This window comes from Chiloscyllium plagiosum, unplaced genomic scaffold, assembly GCF_037043375.1.
Source record: "Chiloscyllium plagiosum isolate Xiang-an unplaced genomic scaffold, Cpla_swu_hap1 HiC_scaffold_2, whole genome shotgun sequence".
Taxonomy (NCBI): Eukaryota; Metazoa; Chordata; class Chondrichthyes; order Orectolobiformes; family Hemiscylliidae; genus Chiloscyllium; species Chiloscyllium plagiosum.
The window spans coordinates 12,694,681-12,710,561 of record NW_028270140.1 but is presented as its reverse complement, the minus strand read 5'-3'; the positions used below and the strand labels follow the sequence as shown (position 1 = coordinate 12,710,561).

General features: G+C 41.4%; 1 protein-coding gene across 10 annotated transcripts in view; it reads right to left on the bottom strand.

Moving 5' to 3' along the window:
* Window positions 1-1,585: 1,585 nt before the first annotated feature.
* The window catches only part of fsd1l (fibronectin type III and SPRY domain containing 1-like), a 61,690-nt gene continuing 47,394 nt past the window's right edge, over window positions 1,586-15,881 (bottom strand). For all 10 annotated transcript variants that reach the window (XM_043719428.2, XM_087994610.1, XM_087994613.1 and 7 more), the window contains 2 exons: window positions 7,813-7,901; window positions 1,586-4,431 (listed from right to left, as the gene is read on the bottom strand). In XM_043719428.2, coding sequence (XP_043575363.2) covers window positions 4,309-4,431; window positions 7,813-7,901 — 212 coding nt within the window. In that variant the 3' untranslated portion in view covers window positions 1,586-4,308. The remainder of the gene's footprint in view (window positions 4,432-7,812; window positions 7,902-15,881) is intronic.

The window sequence follows — 15,881 nt, the reverse complement described above, 5'->3', positions numbered from 1 at the left end:
GGCAAAAAGTAAATGGTTTACTGAGCAAGATTTGGGAGAAAGTGAGGACTGCAGATCAGAGTCGAAGAGTGTGGTGCTAAAAAAGCACAGCCAGTCAGGCAGCATCTGAAGAGCAGGAGAACCAATATTTCAAGCATAAGCTCTCCATCAGGAATGAGGGGGTGGCGCAAGAGGGCTGAGGGGTAAATGGGAGGATGTGGGAGTGGGACTGGGCGGGGAAGGTAGCTGGGAATATGATAGGTAGATGAAGGTTGGAAAGAAGGTGATAGGTCGGAGAGGAGGGTGGAGCGGATGGTTCAGAAGGAAGGTGGACAGATAGGACAGGACGCCAACTTGTGGAACATTTCAGAGAACATCTCTAGGACACACGCACTAAACAATCCCACTGCCCTGTGCTGTGCCACACACCTAACACCCCCTCCTACTCCACCAAGGACATGCAAGTCCTGAGCCTCCTCCACTGCCAAATTCCAGCCACCTGATGCCTGGAGGAAGTACACCTCACCCTCTGCCTTGGGACCCTCCAACCACACGGGATCAATGTGGATTTCACCAGTTTCCTCATTCCTCCTCCTTCACCCCCCCCCCCCCCCCCCCCCCTCCCCCACACCCCCATGCCAGATCCAACATTCTAACTCGGCATCACCTTCTTGGACTGTTCTATCTGTCCATCCCATTTATCTCTCAGCCCCCTTGGGTGACTCCCTCATTCCTGATGAAGAGCTTATGCTTGAAACATTGATTCTCTTGGTCCTCAGATGCTGCAAGACTGGCTGTGCTTCTTCAATACGGAGTAAAAATTGTCAGGTAGATAAGAGAAATGTGGTAGAAAAAATGGAGCTTGCTTACTTTTGCAGTATTTTATGTAAGGACACTATATTGCTTGGCTTATCATTAACTACAATGAAGTAAAAATCACAACACCAGGTTATAGTCCAACAGGTTTAATTGGAAGCACACTAGCTTTTGAAGTGATGCTCCTTCATCAGGTCTATCACCTGGTGAAGGAGCGAAGCTCCGAAAGCTAGTGTGCTTCCAATTAAACCTGTTGGACTATAACGTGGTGTTGTGTGATTTTTTAACTTTGTACACCCCAGTCCAACACCAGCATCTCCATACAATGAAGTAGTCTGCATAGTTCTAGCATCCTTGCATTGTTCAATTTAGCCACCGAAGCACTTCAGATAGAGGTCAAACTGCAGAGAGGACAGAAACAAAACCAACCCCTTCCTATACAGAGAAAAAAAAATCCAGAATTACTTGCTTCATTTTCTCAAAAAAATGAAGCAAAATACAAAAAGTGGCTCTGTTGCAGCAAAGTTGACATTTAAGAGAGCATAAAATTCCCCCTCTAAAAATGTAAGTCATGTTGCACTTACAAGGTAAAAATATAGCTGAGATTCTTGGTCAACATCTTTCTGTGCAGAAAGTCAAAAGTTAAATCCCTGCTTTATGTATGCATTTTGTAAAGTCAAAAATGTATGAGTCATATGAATAAAATGAAGCATTTACTCAACTAAGTAGGATCAGAATTCACTTAATGGAAGTGCAATCTTAAAAAGGTAACATGAACTGGATGCCAATGAAAAGTATGACTCTCTTTATTGTATAAAATAAATGATGTTTTGTTGGACATGAACAATGACTATTGCTCAGTCCCTAGCTGACAATATGTGGTAGGGAATACGCTAATCTTCACAATGAAGTTATGCACAGTAAATGCATTGAGTATAATGAAAACTGTAGTTAACTCTACAAATAAGTAGGCTGCACTATACTTTCAGTTTTGATAGCTTGAATGGAAAAGATCAAGGCTGGCCAATCAATGGTGGTCAAAAGCCAGTACCTGCACACTCAGTTCAGCCACCCTACAGGGTTATGATACTATTGTAGAATTTGATAAGTCAGGTGCAATACAATTCAAGATGAATTGAGTGTAAAACATTTATAGCACATCTTTCAATATTCAACACTTTTTTGTATTGTGCTCCACAATTGTTGAAAGTCCATGTTGATATTTTTGTAGCCCTAAGATTGATGTCCTATAGCTCAGACGGAAAGCACACAAACTCCAGATGCATGTTTCAATGCTTAGCTATTAACATTCCAGTCCCATCCAACATGTAATTGGTCGACAGAACCAGGCTCCAACATCCCATTTCATTATCAACATAAATGGGAATTCACTAAATGTACTTGAGGTAATCTAGCAAGAACAAATATTGACAAAACAATAAGAATTTATTTGTGGAAAACCAAACAAGGTATTAAAAGAAAGCAGGTAACTGAAATGGAAGGAAGCTTTCAGTCCTAAAATGGGTATTATTGCTGCAAATTATATTCTCTTCCAAATATTAATTAGCTGATTACTTGATTCAAATTATATGTTATGAGTGCATAGGTGCATTAGGACAAACTCTTTACGACTGTTATGCTTTACCTGCTAGATCATTTCCAAAATCACTGGTTATGAAGAATCAAGGCCCTTTAGATTTAAATACTCAACATTGGGAACATTACTTTGAACACAGACTTAAACTACAAATTCCTGAGATCAGAAACTTGAGTGCTGGCACATTGGATTGGAGCTGATGTTGGTGAGTCCTTAGTATCATAAGTTATGGGAATGGATAGAAGTGTAGTTTTTATGGTACTAGAAAATACATGGTGGCTCAGTGGTTAGCACTGCTGCCTCACTGCACCAGGGTCGCAGATTTGATTCCAGCCTCAGGTGACTGCCTGTGTGGAGTTTGCACGTTCTCCACGTGTCTGCGTGGGTTTCCTCCGGGTGCTCCGGTTTCCTCCCACAGTCCAAAGGTGTGCAGGTCAGGTGAATTGGCCATGCTAAATTGCCCATAGTGCTAAGTGCATTACTCAGAGGGAATTGGGTCTGGGTGGGGTTACTCTTTGGAGGGTCGGTGTGGAGTGGTTGTGCCAAAAGGCCTGTTTCCACACTGTAGGGAATCTAATCTAGAAAATGAAGTTGCCTGAAAATATCAGACTGACAAAATAATACAAGGATAAATTAGATCACTGGCTTGAATTTACATTAGGGTTAAATCAATACCCAATAAAAGGCAGTCTTTAAATTTTGGAATGTAATCAGTTATATGATACAAAATCAAACTATCAAGTAGATTAAATTTCAAATTATACATTCAACAGGCAAAAAAGATTAAAAGCTCTCAAATTTATTTACTAGACCAAGATATGTCAGTCAAGACGTTTTAAAAAAAAACAGTATACTCTTATTGCTGACATAACCTTGGAGGAAAACAGACTTCATAGGCACTGTTAGGGAAAGGTTCGTTCTCTGTGCATAGTGTAAAGAGCTACAGATTTTTTTTCCAGATCAGGTTGAGTAGTTGTACCATTCCATCTTTATCAACAGCATTAATACATTCCAATACAAGTAATATACATATTTGGATTTTTAAACTGTTAGCATTGATCAGTCCTATTTAAGATGGACTGTAAAACATACTTACGAATTCCAAGAGTTGTTCTTGTGGCCATGTCCAATTCTGAATTCTATCTACCTGGAAATTTAATTGTGGTGCTGCAAACACTGTGCTAACTGCAATAAAGCACCTTTACTGAGCAAAGTAGTGTTTAATAGATTCTCATTCTAAATACTGAAAGTGCTCACTAACAATTATTCCAATAAATGGCTCATTTAGCTATAGTTCTGTATTCCCTGTGTATGTACCTCATCATATTACTTTTAATAAGGCAGCTTTACACATCATGTACATACTAAAGGGAGGTTTAAAGATTATGTTTTGGTGTTATCAGCATACTGGTACAATCAAGGCCTTTAGTTCTATTACCAAACATTCCAATCCAATAGGCTTACTTCCCAGCTAAACACACTGTCTCTGAACTTAACCAAGGTGTGATGTACCCTCCAACTTATCTATAAAAAGTCAGTTCAGTAGGTTAAACCATGGGATTACCTTCAATCCTTCCGTAAATTTTACATGTTCCTTTCAGCTAAAGCAACAACAGTATGGGTGCAGATGCCACAATGACTAAAACCCTGAAATGTAGTGCATGTACACTACACAAGTGTTTTTGGAAGTTCATGAAGACAGTAACAACAGATGGCTGACTACAGATGCAACCCTGAGTTACAATACAGAACATTGCTCGTATATTACACAAAATGTTTGCCGTAACTGGATGTAAAAGGAAAACCAGAATGATAATGGTCCGCTGTATTGATGCATCCATTTCTTACACAGCACAGATTTCCAATCAATGAGGAATTAAAACCACATCACTAAGTAGATTAGTCTCACAGAAAAACTATTGTGCAAGCCCAGTTAAACTGTTTTCAGAACCACCCAATCCACCGTCTCCTTTCTGCAAGGATTTTATAGCACTCGGTACTTGGAGTCCTGTGTACAAGTTTAGACCACCACACCAGACCTGTAGGGGAGAAAAAGTCAAAATAGTTTCCTAAAATATGAATGAGAACATGAGCATACTAATGCAGTTGAAAATGACCAAACAATATCATTCTGCCAACTGTATTCTCAACATGGCTTTGTGCGTGGGAAATCATGTCTCACAAACTTGATTGAGATTTTTGAAGAAGTAACAAAGAGGATTGATGAGGGAAGAGCAGTAGATGTGATCTATATGGACTTCAGTAAAGTGTTCGACAAGGTTCCCCATGGGAGATTGATTAGCAAGGTTAGATCTCATGGAATACAGGGAGAACTAGCCATTTAGATACAGAACTGGCTCAAAGGTAGAAGACAGAGGGTGGTGGTGGAGGGTTGTTATTCAGACTGGAGGCCTGTGACCAGTGGAGTGCCACAAGGATCGGTGCTGGGTCCTCTACTTTTTGTCATTTACAAAAAAAAGATTTGGATGTGAGCATAAGAGGTACAGTTAGTAAGTTTGTAGATGACACCAAAATTGGAGGTGTAGTGGACAGTGAAGAGGGTTACCTCAGATTACAACAGGATCTGGACCAGATGGGCCAATGGGCTGAGAAGTGGCAGATGGAATTTAATTCAGATAAATGCGAGGTGCTGCATCTTGGGAAAGCAAATCTTAGCAGGACTTATACACTTAATGGTAAGGTCCTAGGGAGTGTTGCTGAACAACGAGACCTTGGAGTGTAGGTTCATAACTCTTTGAAAGTGGAGTCGTAGGTAGATAGGATAGTGAGGAGAAAGTGAGGACTGCAGATGCTGGAGATCAGAGCTTAAAAATGTGTTGCTGGAAAAGCGCAGCTGGTCAGGCAGCATCAAAGGAACAGGAGAATTGACGTTTCGGGCATAGGCCTGAGGAAGGGCTTATGCCGGAAACGTTGATTCTCCTGTTCCTTTGATGCTGCCTGACTTGCTGCCCTTTTTCAGCAACACATTTTTAAGATAGGATAGTGAAGGCGGCGTTTGGTATGCTTTCCTTTATTGGTCAGACTATTGAGTACAGGAGTTGGGAGGTCATGTTGCGGCTGTACAGGACATTGGTTAGGCCACTGTTGGAATATTGTGTGCAATTCTGGTCTCCTTCCTATCGGAAAGATGTTGTGAAACTTGAAAGGGTTCAGAAAAGATTTACAAGGATGTTGCCAGAGTTGGAGGATTTGAGCTATAGGGAGAGGCTGAATAGGCTGGGGCTGTTTTCCCTGGAGTGTTGGAGGCTGAGGGGTGACCTTATAGAGGTTTACAAAATCATGAGGGGCATGGATAGGGTAAATAGACAAAGTCTTTTCCCTGGGTTCAGAGAGTCCAGAACTAGAGGGCATAGGTTCAGGGTGAACGGGGAAAGATTATAAAAGAGACCTAAGGAGCAACTTTTTCACACAGAGGATGGTACGGGTATGGAATGAGCTGCCAGAGGAAGTGGAGGAGGCTGGTACAATTGCAACATTTAAAAGGCATTTGGATGGGTATATGATTGGAAGAGTTTGGAGGGATATGGGTCGGGTGCTGGCAGGTGGGACTAGATTGGGTTGGGATATCTGGTCGGCATGGACAGGTTGGACTGAAGGGTCTGTTTCCAAGCTGTACATCTCTATGACTCTAAATGCTGCTCATTTTATTTGAAAAAGTGGAATTTGTTCCTCATCATTATCTTCAAAAATATGTAATCATACAGCATATACTAGAATCTGACAACCACCATCATACGGTCATAGAATATTCACAAATATTACTGTACAGGAGGCCATTTTGCCCATCATGCCTACAGAGGCCAACAAATAGTTTTCTGGCCTAACTCCACTTTTTGATTCTTAGCCCATAACCTCAGATATGCACTTGAATGCCATAATCTACAAAGTCTTTTTTTAAATGTTCAGATTTCTGTTCTCAAAGGCAATAAGTTTCATATTCTGGTACCCTCTTGGAGAAATATTTCCCTTCAAATAACCTCAACTTTCTAACTCTTACCCTAAATCTCTGCTACCTGGTTATGGAAAACTGAGTCTTCCTATTCACCATCTAACCCGCAATTGCATCTTCCCTCAGCCCCCCCCCCGTTCCAGAGATGACAACTTTAGCCTATCCAATCTTTTAACGATCAAATTTCCCTGTCATCTTTCCAACTTACTTTAAATTCCTTGGCTGGTAAAGGCCAAATATCCATTAAGCCACCTTGATCTTCCTATCTACCTGTTCAGTCACCTTCAGAGATCTGTGAACATATACTCCAAAGTTCCTCTATACTTTTTGTTTCCTACCATTTGTTGTATTATCCCTTGCCTTGTTAGCCTTTCTCAAGCATATGCTCCCTCACTTCCAGATCGAGTGCCATTTTTACTGTTCTGTTCACTTCACCAATCCATTAATACATTCCTCAATGTATCATTTCACAGCTGATTTATTCATCTTTTGCAAATTTCTTAATCATATCCCCTACATTGACTCCCAATCATTGACGTATACCACAAAACTGAACCTGGTACCACACATGTAGAGATGCACTGGAAACAGCCATGTAGTCAAGACCATATATTGACCATTACACTTGGCATCCAGCCTGATCCAAGTTTGGATTTATATTGCCTAACAATCCTATCCTGTCTATTGTGTGGGACCTTATAAAAAGCCTTTCTAAATGTGTATGGAGTTCAAATACACTAGCCTCATTAACACTTTGTTACCTCCTCAAAGTTCAATATTACTCAGTCACAAACTTACTTTTAAAGCCTCACTGACAGGTGACTTTCTTGTCTTTTGAAAATTCAACTTGCTCCTCAAATTTTTCAAATCATTTTCTTAAGGCTGGACTGAACGACCTGTAATTGCTTCATCTATCCCTTTTCTGCTTTTATGAACAATGGTACAATATTAGTATCTTCCATTGCTCTGATAGCACACCTGCAACCAAATTGTTTCCCTTAAAAGCAATACAAAAAAAGCTAATTCAGAGAACTATACAAGGAACTGGCTTGAAATTCTTTTGTGAAAACAGTAGTAAGGTATTCACTAACCATTGTAACACTCCCCACACACAGGTTAGTCTTATTGTCCGAGTTATCCTTTTGATCTTAACACATTTGCAGAAAAGTCATGTTTTCCCTAATTTTAATTGCCAATTTTTTGATGCTCCCTTTCCGTTCCCCTAATTTTTTTTTTAAATTTCACCCCAATGCCTTTTATAGTCCTCTTATGAGCTTTTCTTTGGTATCACAAGATTAAAAACAGTCTAATTTTCATGCACTTTTTGTAATTTTTCTTTTGTTATTTTTACCATTAGAATTGTTCAACACAATCAGCTTTTTTTTTTTAAACAGTTCACAAACCCTTCCCCAAACTTGCCCTTCTGCATACTGATTACTCACTTACTTACCATAAAGGCCGGAATTACTGGTTGAGTAAACTTAGTCTTGAAAGTATGCAATAACTGTTTCGTATCAGCGTTATAAAAGGAAACATGGCCTACAAACAAAAGCAAAACGTGAAATTACACGTGGACATTTCAATTTATTTTTCTGAAACAGACTTCATACTTGACTCAAGAGCCATCAGGTATTCAAGTTACCACAAAAAGTAGAAATCCCATACTAAGTTATACAGGTAAATCTTATATTTTAGCTGTTGATATCTGGCAGTATTCTCACTTCACCTTGAACTGCAAGTTAAACCCCACTTCAGAACTTGAACACAATATCAAACATTAACACTGGAATGCAGCACCCAGGCACGGCTGCATTATTGGAAGTGACATTTTTCAAATGAGACATCAAAGCATGGTCCCATCGGCCCTCTCAAATAGACACAAAAAGATCTCACAATATTGTGTCAAAGACCACAAGAGACATTTCTCTCATGCCCTGGTCAATATTCATGCTCAAATAACATCACAAATCAGATTAACCATTCATGACCAAATGCAAATTAGTCATTGCTTCTCCTGTTTCAACAATAATTTAAAATTACATGGCCGGAACAATGGTGCAGGTGGGAGAGCTTTATATACTAGGACTGGCTCTGGAAATGTTGGCACTTGAATAAGCCACACAAGTTACACCTGAACACAGCTGAGACTGAGTTCTTTGCAGGATTCTTTGCTAGTGCTAATAGGAAGGCTTTAAAGTAACTTGGTGGCAGCGTGGAAACCAAGGGAGAATAGTAGTGGAAGAGACCAAGGTTCACAAAATACTTATGAGATACAACTGACACTAGCATGGGCAAATTAGAAGGTGAAACTAGAATGAGGGAGAAAAACAAAGTAGTCTAAATCAGGGATACTATACATATGTCTCAATGAATGGCATAGAGTAAATAAGGTGAAAGTGGGTACTGCAGATGCTGGAGATTAAAGTAGCGCTGGAAAAGCACAGCAGGTCAGGCAGCATCTGAGGAGCAAGAAAATTGACATTGCAGGCAAAGGCCCTTCATCAGGAATAGAGTAAATAGATTGGGGACTTGCAGGTGCAGATTTCCATGTGGGATTTCAATGTTCCAGCGATAACAGAGACCAGGCTCAAGGAAGGGCAAGACTGGGTATAAAATATTCCTCAGTATAAAGGTGTTCAGGAAAGGTAGAAAAGGAAGGACAGACAACAATATTGGTAAAGGAGTTGCAGTAGAATTGTCTAAGGACAGCACAGCAGTACTGAACAAAGATGATGTCTCAGTGGGTTCAAGCACAGAATCAATTTGGCTAGAATGAATCATCAAAAAGGGTATTAATGCATTGCTAGGTATACCCTAGATCACCGCTGTGCGGAAAGGGTGCAGTAGATTAAGTCCAAAGGTAAGTTAAAGAGATGCCAACATTTTATGAATGCCAATATACCAGTTGCCCTCTTCAACTATTTTCAGCAACTGCTGTTCAAGGACACCCAGGTCTCATCACATCTCCCTTTCCCATTCTATAGCCACTTAGATAATAATCTGCCTCCTGTTTTTGAGCCAAAGTGGATAACTTCAGAGTCATGCAGCATTGAAACAGATCCTTTGGTTCAACTTGCTTATGCCAACCAGATACCCTAAATTAATCTTGTTCCCAGTTACCAGCATTTAGCCCATATCCCTCAACTCTTCCAATTCACATACCCATCCAGATGCTTTTTAAATGTTCTAATTGTACCAACCCCCCACCACCTCCTCTAGCAGCTTGTTCCATACATGCACCACCCTCTGCGTGAAAAAGTTGCCCCTTCGGTTCCTTTTATATCTTTCTCCTCTCACCTTAAGCCATGCCCTCTAGTTTTGGACTCCCCTGCTTTGGGGAAAAGTTCTTGAAAAAGATCAAAGCCCCTCATGATTTTATAAACTTCTATAAGGTCACCCCACAGCCTCCGATGCTCCAGGGAAAATAGCCCTAACCTATTCAGCCTCTCCCAATACATCAAACCGTGCCCCCAATCCTGGCAACATCCTTGTTAATCTTTTCTGAACCCTTTCAAGTTTCACACATCCTTCCTATAGTAGGGATACCTGAACTGTACACAGCTTTCCAAAAGTGGCCTAACCAATGTCCTGTACAGCCACGATATCACCACCCAACTCCTATACTCAATGTACTGACCAATGAAAGGCAAGCATACCATACCTCACATTTACCCACATTATACTTCAACTGTTATGCATGTGCCCACCTCACCCAACTTGTCTAAGTCAGAGAAGCATCGCTGCTCACACTCTCACATTTGTGTCAATTGCAAGGAAAATGTTGCCCACTAGGTAATGATGCTCACTTAACGAATCATCGCAGGCATGATAGGCCAAAATGACCTCTGTAACGTACATGGTTCTGTGTTGTTTCTAAAGTGTTTGAGTTCCTCTGTACTCATGAAAGATGCTACAGACCCTAAATCTTTATTTAACTCAATTGATAGCATCCTTAAATGTGATAAAACACATTAGGGAAACAATCAAAATTTGACATATTGGCTATGGTATATTTTAAGGAGGGGCTCAAAAGTGTTTCAAGGACTCCACAAGGGCTGAAACACGCTATTCAACCCAATTACAGATACTTAAACTCCTAATGAGCCTTCCCTGATTAACTGATCCTAATAGCATATTTTTCTATTCTTTTTACTCATGCTTCTCAAGCTTCCCTTCAAATGCTCCTACCCTGTTTATATCACCTAAAAGTTTCATTCTTACCACTGAGCAGAGAAATTTCTCATGCAAGTTTAATGGAGAAAACATGACTGATCTTTATGACCTTTAGTTTTCATTGCCCCCTTTTAGTGACTTGCATACAGACTGTAGCCTTCTAATCCTGTGGTCCTTCATCCCATTCATACTTTTATTATCTGTGCAGTTTGCAGCCTCTTTCTTTAAACACTGAATACCAGCTCAAACTAATCCATATTTGAAATTAATTTGTAATGTATAGGCTCATTCTACAAGAATGTTGTTGCGCTTTGCCCCACATTCTGTTGTATTAACTTCATTATTAAAAAGATGTGCATAAATCTTTACTAAAGAAATTCCAAAGCCATAGGAATGTTCCTTCCAATTAATGTAGTTTTCTTTCCTTTGCATATTTAAGGCTTCCTTTTTTGTTTTCAGGTAGCAGCTTACCTGCTGTTGTCACAGTTTCTCATCCCATTTCCATTCCATTCATCCTGCCGGACCAGCTGTCATTTAACTTCTCCAGCCTTGCACCCATCACAGATTTATCTTTGCTTCATCCACGAATTGCTTGCTCAAATCTAATACCTTTCCTAGGCCTGATGAAAGACCACTAACCTGAAATATTAACTCTTCTATTCCTCAGATATGCTAACTGAGTCCTCCAGCATTGTTTAATTCTATTTTGTAAGCAGGTGGTTTTGGTAGTGGAAAGGATGTAGAGTGGAAGTTTAATTCAAGGTCTAGTAGGTTGCCAAGATTATGACCAGTCTAGTTCAGCCTCAAACAATGGTCAGTGAAGATAATCAAGTTTGAGCCTACAGACTAAATAAAATCCCAAAAGAACTGCAGATGCTGGAAATCAGAACAAAATCAAAATCAGAAATTGCCAGAAAAACTCAGGTCTGGCAGCGAAAGCCATGGGTGAAGTGCCGGAAGACTGGAGATGGGCTCACGTTGTACTGTTATTCAAGAAGGGCTACAAGGAAAAGACAGGGAGCTACAGCCTGATGAGTTTGCCATTAGTGGTGGGTAGATTGTTGGAGGAGATTCTGAGATCTACATACATTTGGAGAAGCAAGGACTGATTAGGGATAGTCAGAATGGCTTTTTGCGTGGGAAGTCATTTGTCAGAAACTTGATTAAGGATGTGACCAAGAAGGTAGATGGGAGATATCGTCTACATGGACTTTACAAAAGCCTTTGATAAGATTTTGCATGGTAAATTGCTTAGTAAAGTTAAATCACATGGGATTCAGGGTGAACTTGCCAATTGGATACAAAATTGGCTTGACAGAAGGAGACAAAGGGTGATAGTGGAGTGCCGTTTTTCAGACTGACGGTAACCAGCTGTGTTCTGCAGGGGTTGGTGCTGGGTCCACTGTTGTTTGTGATTTATATAAACAACCTGGATGAGAATTTAGGGAGCATGGTTATTAAATTTGTGGATGACACTAAAATTGGTGGCATAGTGGACAGTGAATGTTATCCAAGATTACAAAGAGATCTTGGTTAATTGGGCAGGGGATTGGTAGATGCAGTTTAACTTGGGATAAATGCAAGGTGTACAGGACATGTCTGTTGCCAGCAATGTGAACTATTTCAGGCTTGAAAAGGCAGATTAAGCACATATGAAGTATTGCAGCAAAGGAGCTAGCTTTGTAGTTGAGATTTCCACTTATTTCCACAATAAGAGAATGACCAAACCCCAATTTTGCCAGCACAATGACCTAGAATGAGCAGAGGATGGGTCTCAAAGAGAAAAACTCAAAGGGGATATAATGGAAGGTAAGTGAGAAAGATGCAACTCAAGACTAAGGTCAAGGGTGGGATGGGGGAGAAAATTAAAGGAGGTTTGTCTTGGTGAATTCAGAAACAGGAGACAAGAGGCAGAGCCAGTGATTCGATGGTCTCAATCTTAGTGACAAAGATACCCATGTGTTTCTGGTATTTCATGCCAGAGGAGAAATAGGAGAAAGAATCAAAAAGTGGTTTATATTGAAATGAGAAGCTGAGATTTGTTACGGCAATCCAACACTATCTTCAAACAGTGAGAGATAAAAAATTAGACTTGCATTTCTTTAGCACTTTACACAACAATCAGAAGTTTCAAAGTGATATTTTTGATTCATAGTCACTGCTGTGATGTAAGAAAGGCAACAGCCAATTTGTTCACAACTCTCTCAAAACCTGTTTATCACGTTGCTATTCTATTTTACTGACACTGAATGGGGAATATTTTTGACCATGATACTAACAATAAAAGCTCTGCTGAAAACTGTGTTGTGGGATCTTTTACATCCACCTGAGAGAACAGATAGAAACTTGGTTTTAATTAGTGATCTAAAGCATGGCACCTCCAAAGCTGCAGCACTACCACAGAATGTCAACTAGTTCTGGAGTGGGATTTAAATCCAAACCATGTGATTCAAAAGCAAGAATGTTACTAACTAAACCTTGGCTGACAGAACTTAGGTGAGAAACACAGTTGTTTTAATGGGGACAAAAGTATGAAAAAATTGATTGAGTAGACAGGAACTGCAGAAATGTTGTGGCCAAAAACCAATAGGTAGCCACTGTATGCAACTTTATTCCAGGAAGTAATCAACATGGCCTCATTTTGTGGAGGGAAAGATTAGGAAAGAACAATACGACATTCAGACAGGATATTAAGAGTTGAGATGGAGGTGGAAATCAGGAAAGGGGCCCCTCAAAGATCAGCAAGGCAGCCATTGCTGGAGCTGCAGGAGATGGGGGAGATACTAAACAAGCAGAGGAACCTCGATTATCCAAATATCAATTATCTGAATAATGGATTATCGAAGGGGATCTCAAGGTCCCGATGGAAACATTGCGTCAAAGACCTGTTTCAACCCTGATCGCATCTGTTGTTTACAGGTACAATGATTAAAAAGGAACTCGGCTCACTGAAATGCTGCAGAGAACAGTCATGGACGGTCCAGGCACTGTATCGAAATGACTGACCCGCGTGCCCTCGCCCCCTCTCTTTCTCTCTACCCTTCCCCCCACTCCCCTGACACATTCCCTGGAGTTCTACACAGGGGTGAACCCTAAACCTTCCTTCCACAGATAATCTCTCCAACATTGACCTTACAGGGCAAAGATAGAACCTGTCAAAACGTTGTGCGCGCTATTTGGAGACTTACCCCACAAATGCAGCAGCAGTCTTACTGTTGGTGTACAGTCTAGCTGCCCTGGGTGGGGCTCGGATGGCAGGTGGAGATGGACAGGGAGGGAGGGGGATGGGGTGGGGGCAGAGTTGGACGGGGTTGGGGTGAGCAGGGTCGGAGAGAACAGGACTGGGGCGGGTGGGGTGGGAGCCAACCGGAAGACGGGCTGGGGCAGGTTGGGGGGGTGGGGTCTAGCGCGCACTGCACTTTTGCCTCGTCTCCTACACAGGGAGCAGATTTCATAATAAACTCAATTCTCCACACGAAATAGTTCCCACCCATCTCATTCGGATAATCAAGGATCCTCTGTATTTTGCATCAGTGTTTACTGTGGAGAAGGACATGGAAGATATAGAATGTGGGAAATAGATGGTGACAGCTTGAAAAATATCCATGTGACAGATGAGAAAGTGCTGGATGTCTTGAAATGCATAAAGGCGGATAAATCTCCAGGACCTGATCAGGTGTACCCTAGAACTCTGTGGGAAGCTAGAGAAGGGATTGCTGGACCCCTTGCTAAGATATTCACATCTTCAATAGTCACAGGTGAGGTGCCAGAAGACTGGAAGTTGGCTAATGTGGTGCCACTGTTTAAGAAGGGTGGTAAGGACAAGCCAGGGAACTACATTCCAGTGAGCCTGACATCGGTGGTGGGCAAGTTGTTGGAGAGAATTCTGAGGGACAGAATTTACACATATTTGGAAAGGCAAGGACTGATTAGGGGTAGTCAGCATGGCTTTGTGCATGGGAAATCATGTCCAACGAACTTGATTGAGTTCTTTGTATAAGTAACAAAGAGGATTGATGAGGGCAGAGCAGTGAATGTGATCTATATGGACTTCGGTACGGCATTCGACAAGATTTCCCATGAGACACTGGTTAGCAAGGTTAGATCTCATGGAATACAGGGAGAACTAGCCATTTGGATACAGAATTGGCTTGAAGGTAGAGGTAGAAGGTGGTGGCGGGAGGGTTGTTTTTCAGACTGGAGGCCTGTGACCAGTGGAGTGCCACAAGAAGTGGTGCTGGTCCACTGCTTTGTGTCATTTTACATAAATGATTTGGATGTGAGCATAAGAGGTACAGTCAGTAAGTTTGCAAATGACACCAAAATTGGAGGTGTAGTGGACAGCGAAGAAGGTTACCTCAGATTACAACGGGATCTTGTTCAGATGGGCCAATGGGCTGAGAAGTAGCAGATGGAGTTTAATTTAGATAAATGGAAGGTGCTCCATTTTGGGAAAGCAAATCTTAGCAAGACTCATACACTTAATGGTAAGGTCCTAGGGAACAAGGAGACCTTGGAGTGCAGGCTCATCGCTCCTTGAAAGTAGAGTTGCAGGTAGATAGAATAGTGAAGGTGGTGTTTGGTATGCTTTCCTTTATTGGTCAGAGCATTGAGTATAGGAGTTGGGAGGTCATGTTGCGGTTGTACAGGACATTGGTGAGGCCACTTTTGGAATATTGCATGCAATTCTGATCTCCTTCCTATCGGAAGGATGTTGTGAAACTTGAAAGGGTTCAGAAAAGATTTACAAGGATGTTGCCAAGGTTGGAGGATTTGTGCTATAGGGAGAGGCTGAATAGGCTGGGGCTGTTTTCCCTGGAGCAAAGGCTGGGGGTGACCTCATAGTAGATAATAGAATCATGAGGGGCATGGATAGGATAAATAGACAAAGTCTCTTCCCTGGGATGGGGTGGGGTGGGGGGGGGGGGGGGGGGGGGGGGAGTCCAGAAATGGAGGACATAGGTTTAGAGAGAGAGAGAGAGAGGAAAGATATAAAAGGGACCTAAAGGGCAACGTTTTCATGCAGAGGGTGGTCTGTGTATGAAATGAGCTGCCAGAGGAAGAGGAAGAGGCTGGTACATTTGCAACATTTAAAAGCCATCTGGATGGGTTTATGAATAGGAAGGGTTTAGAGGGATAGGGGCCAAGTGCTGGTAAATGGGACTAGATTAGAGTTATCTGGTCAGCATGGAGGGGTTGGATTGTTTCCGTGCTGTACATCTCTATGACTCTATGAAGAATGCAACATCACTATTGCAGAGGCTAAGGAAAGAAGTGAAGATGCATGAGTGAGCAAGCTGGCAGGGTAGTTAGCTGGACAGTAGAGAATTTATAAAGATGAGAGTG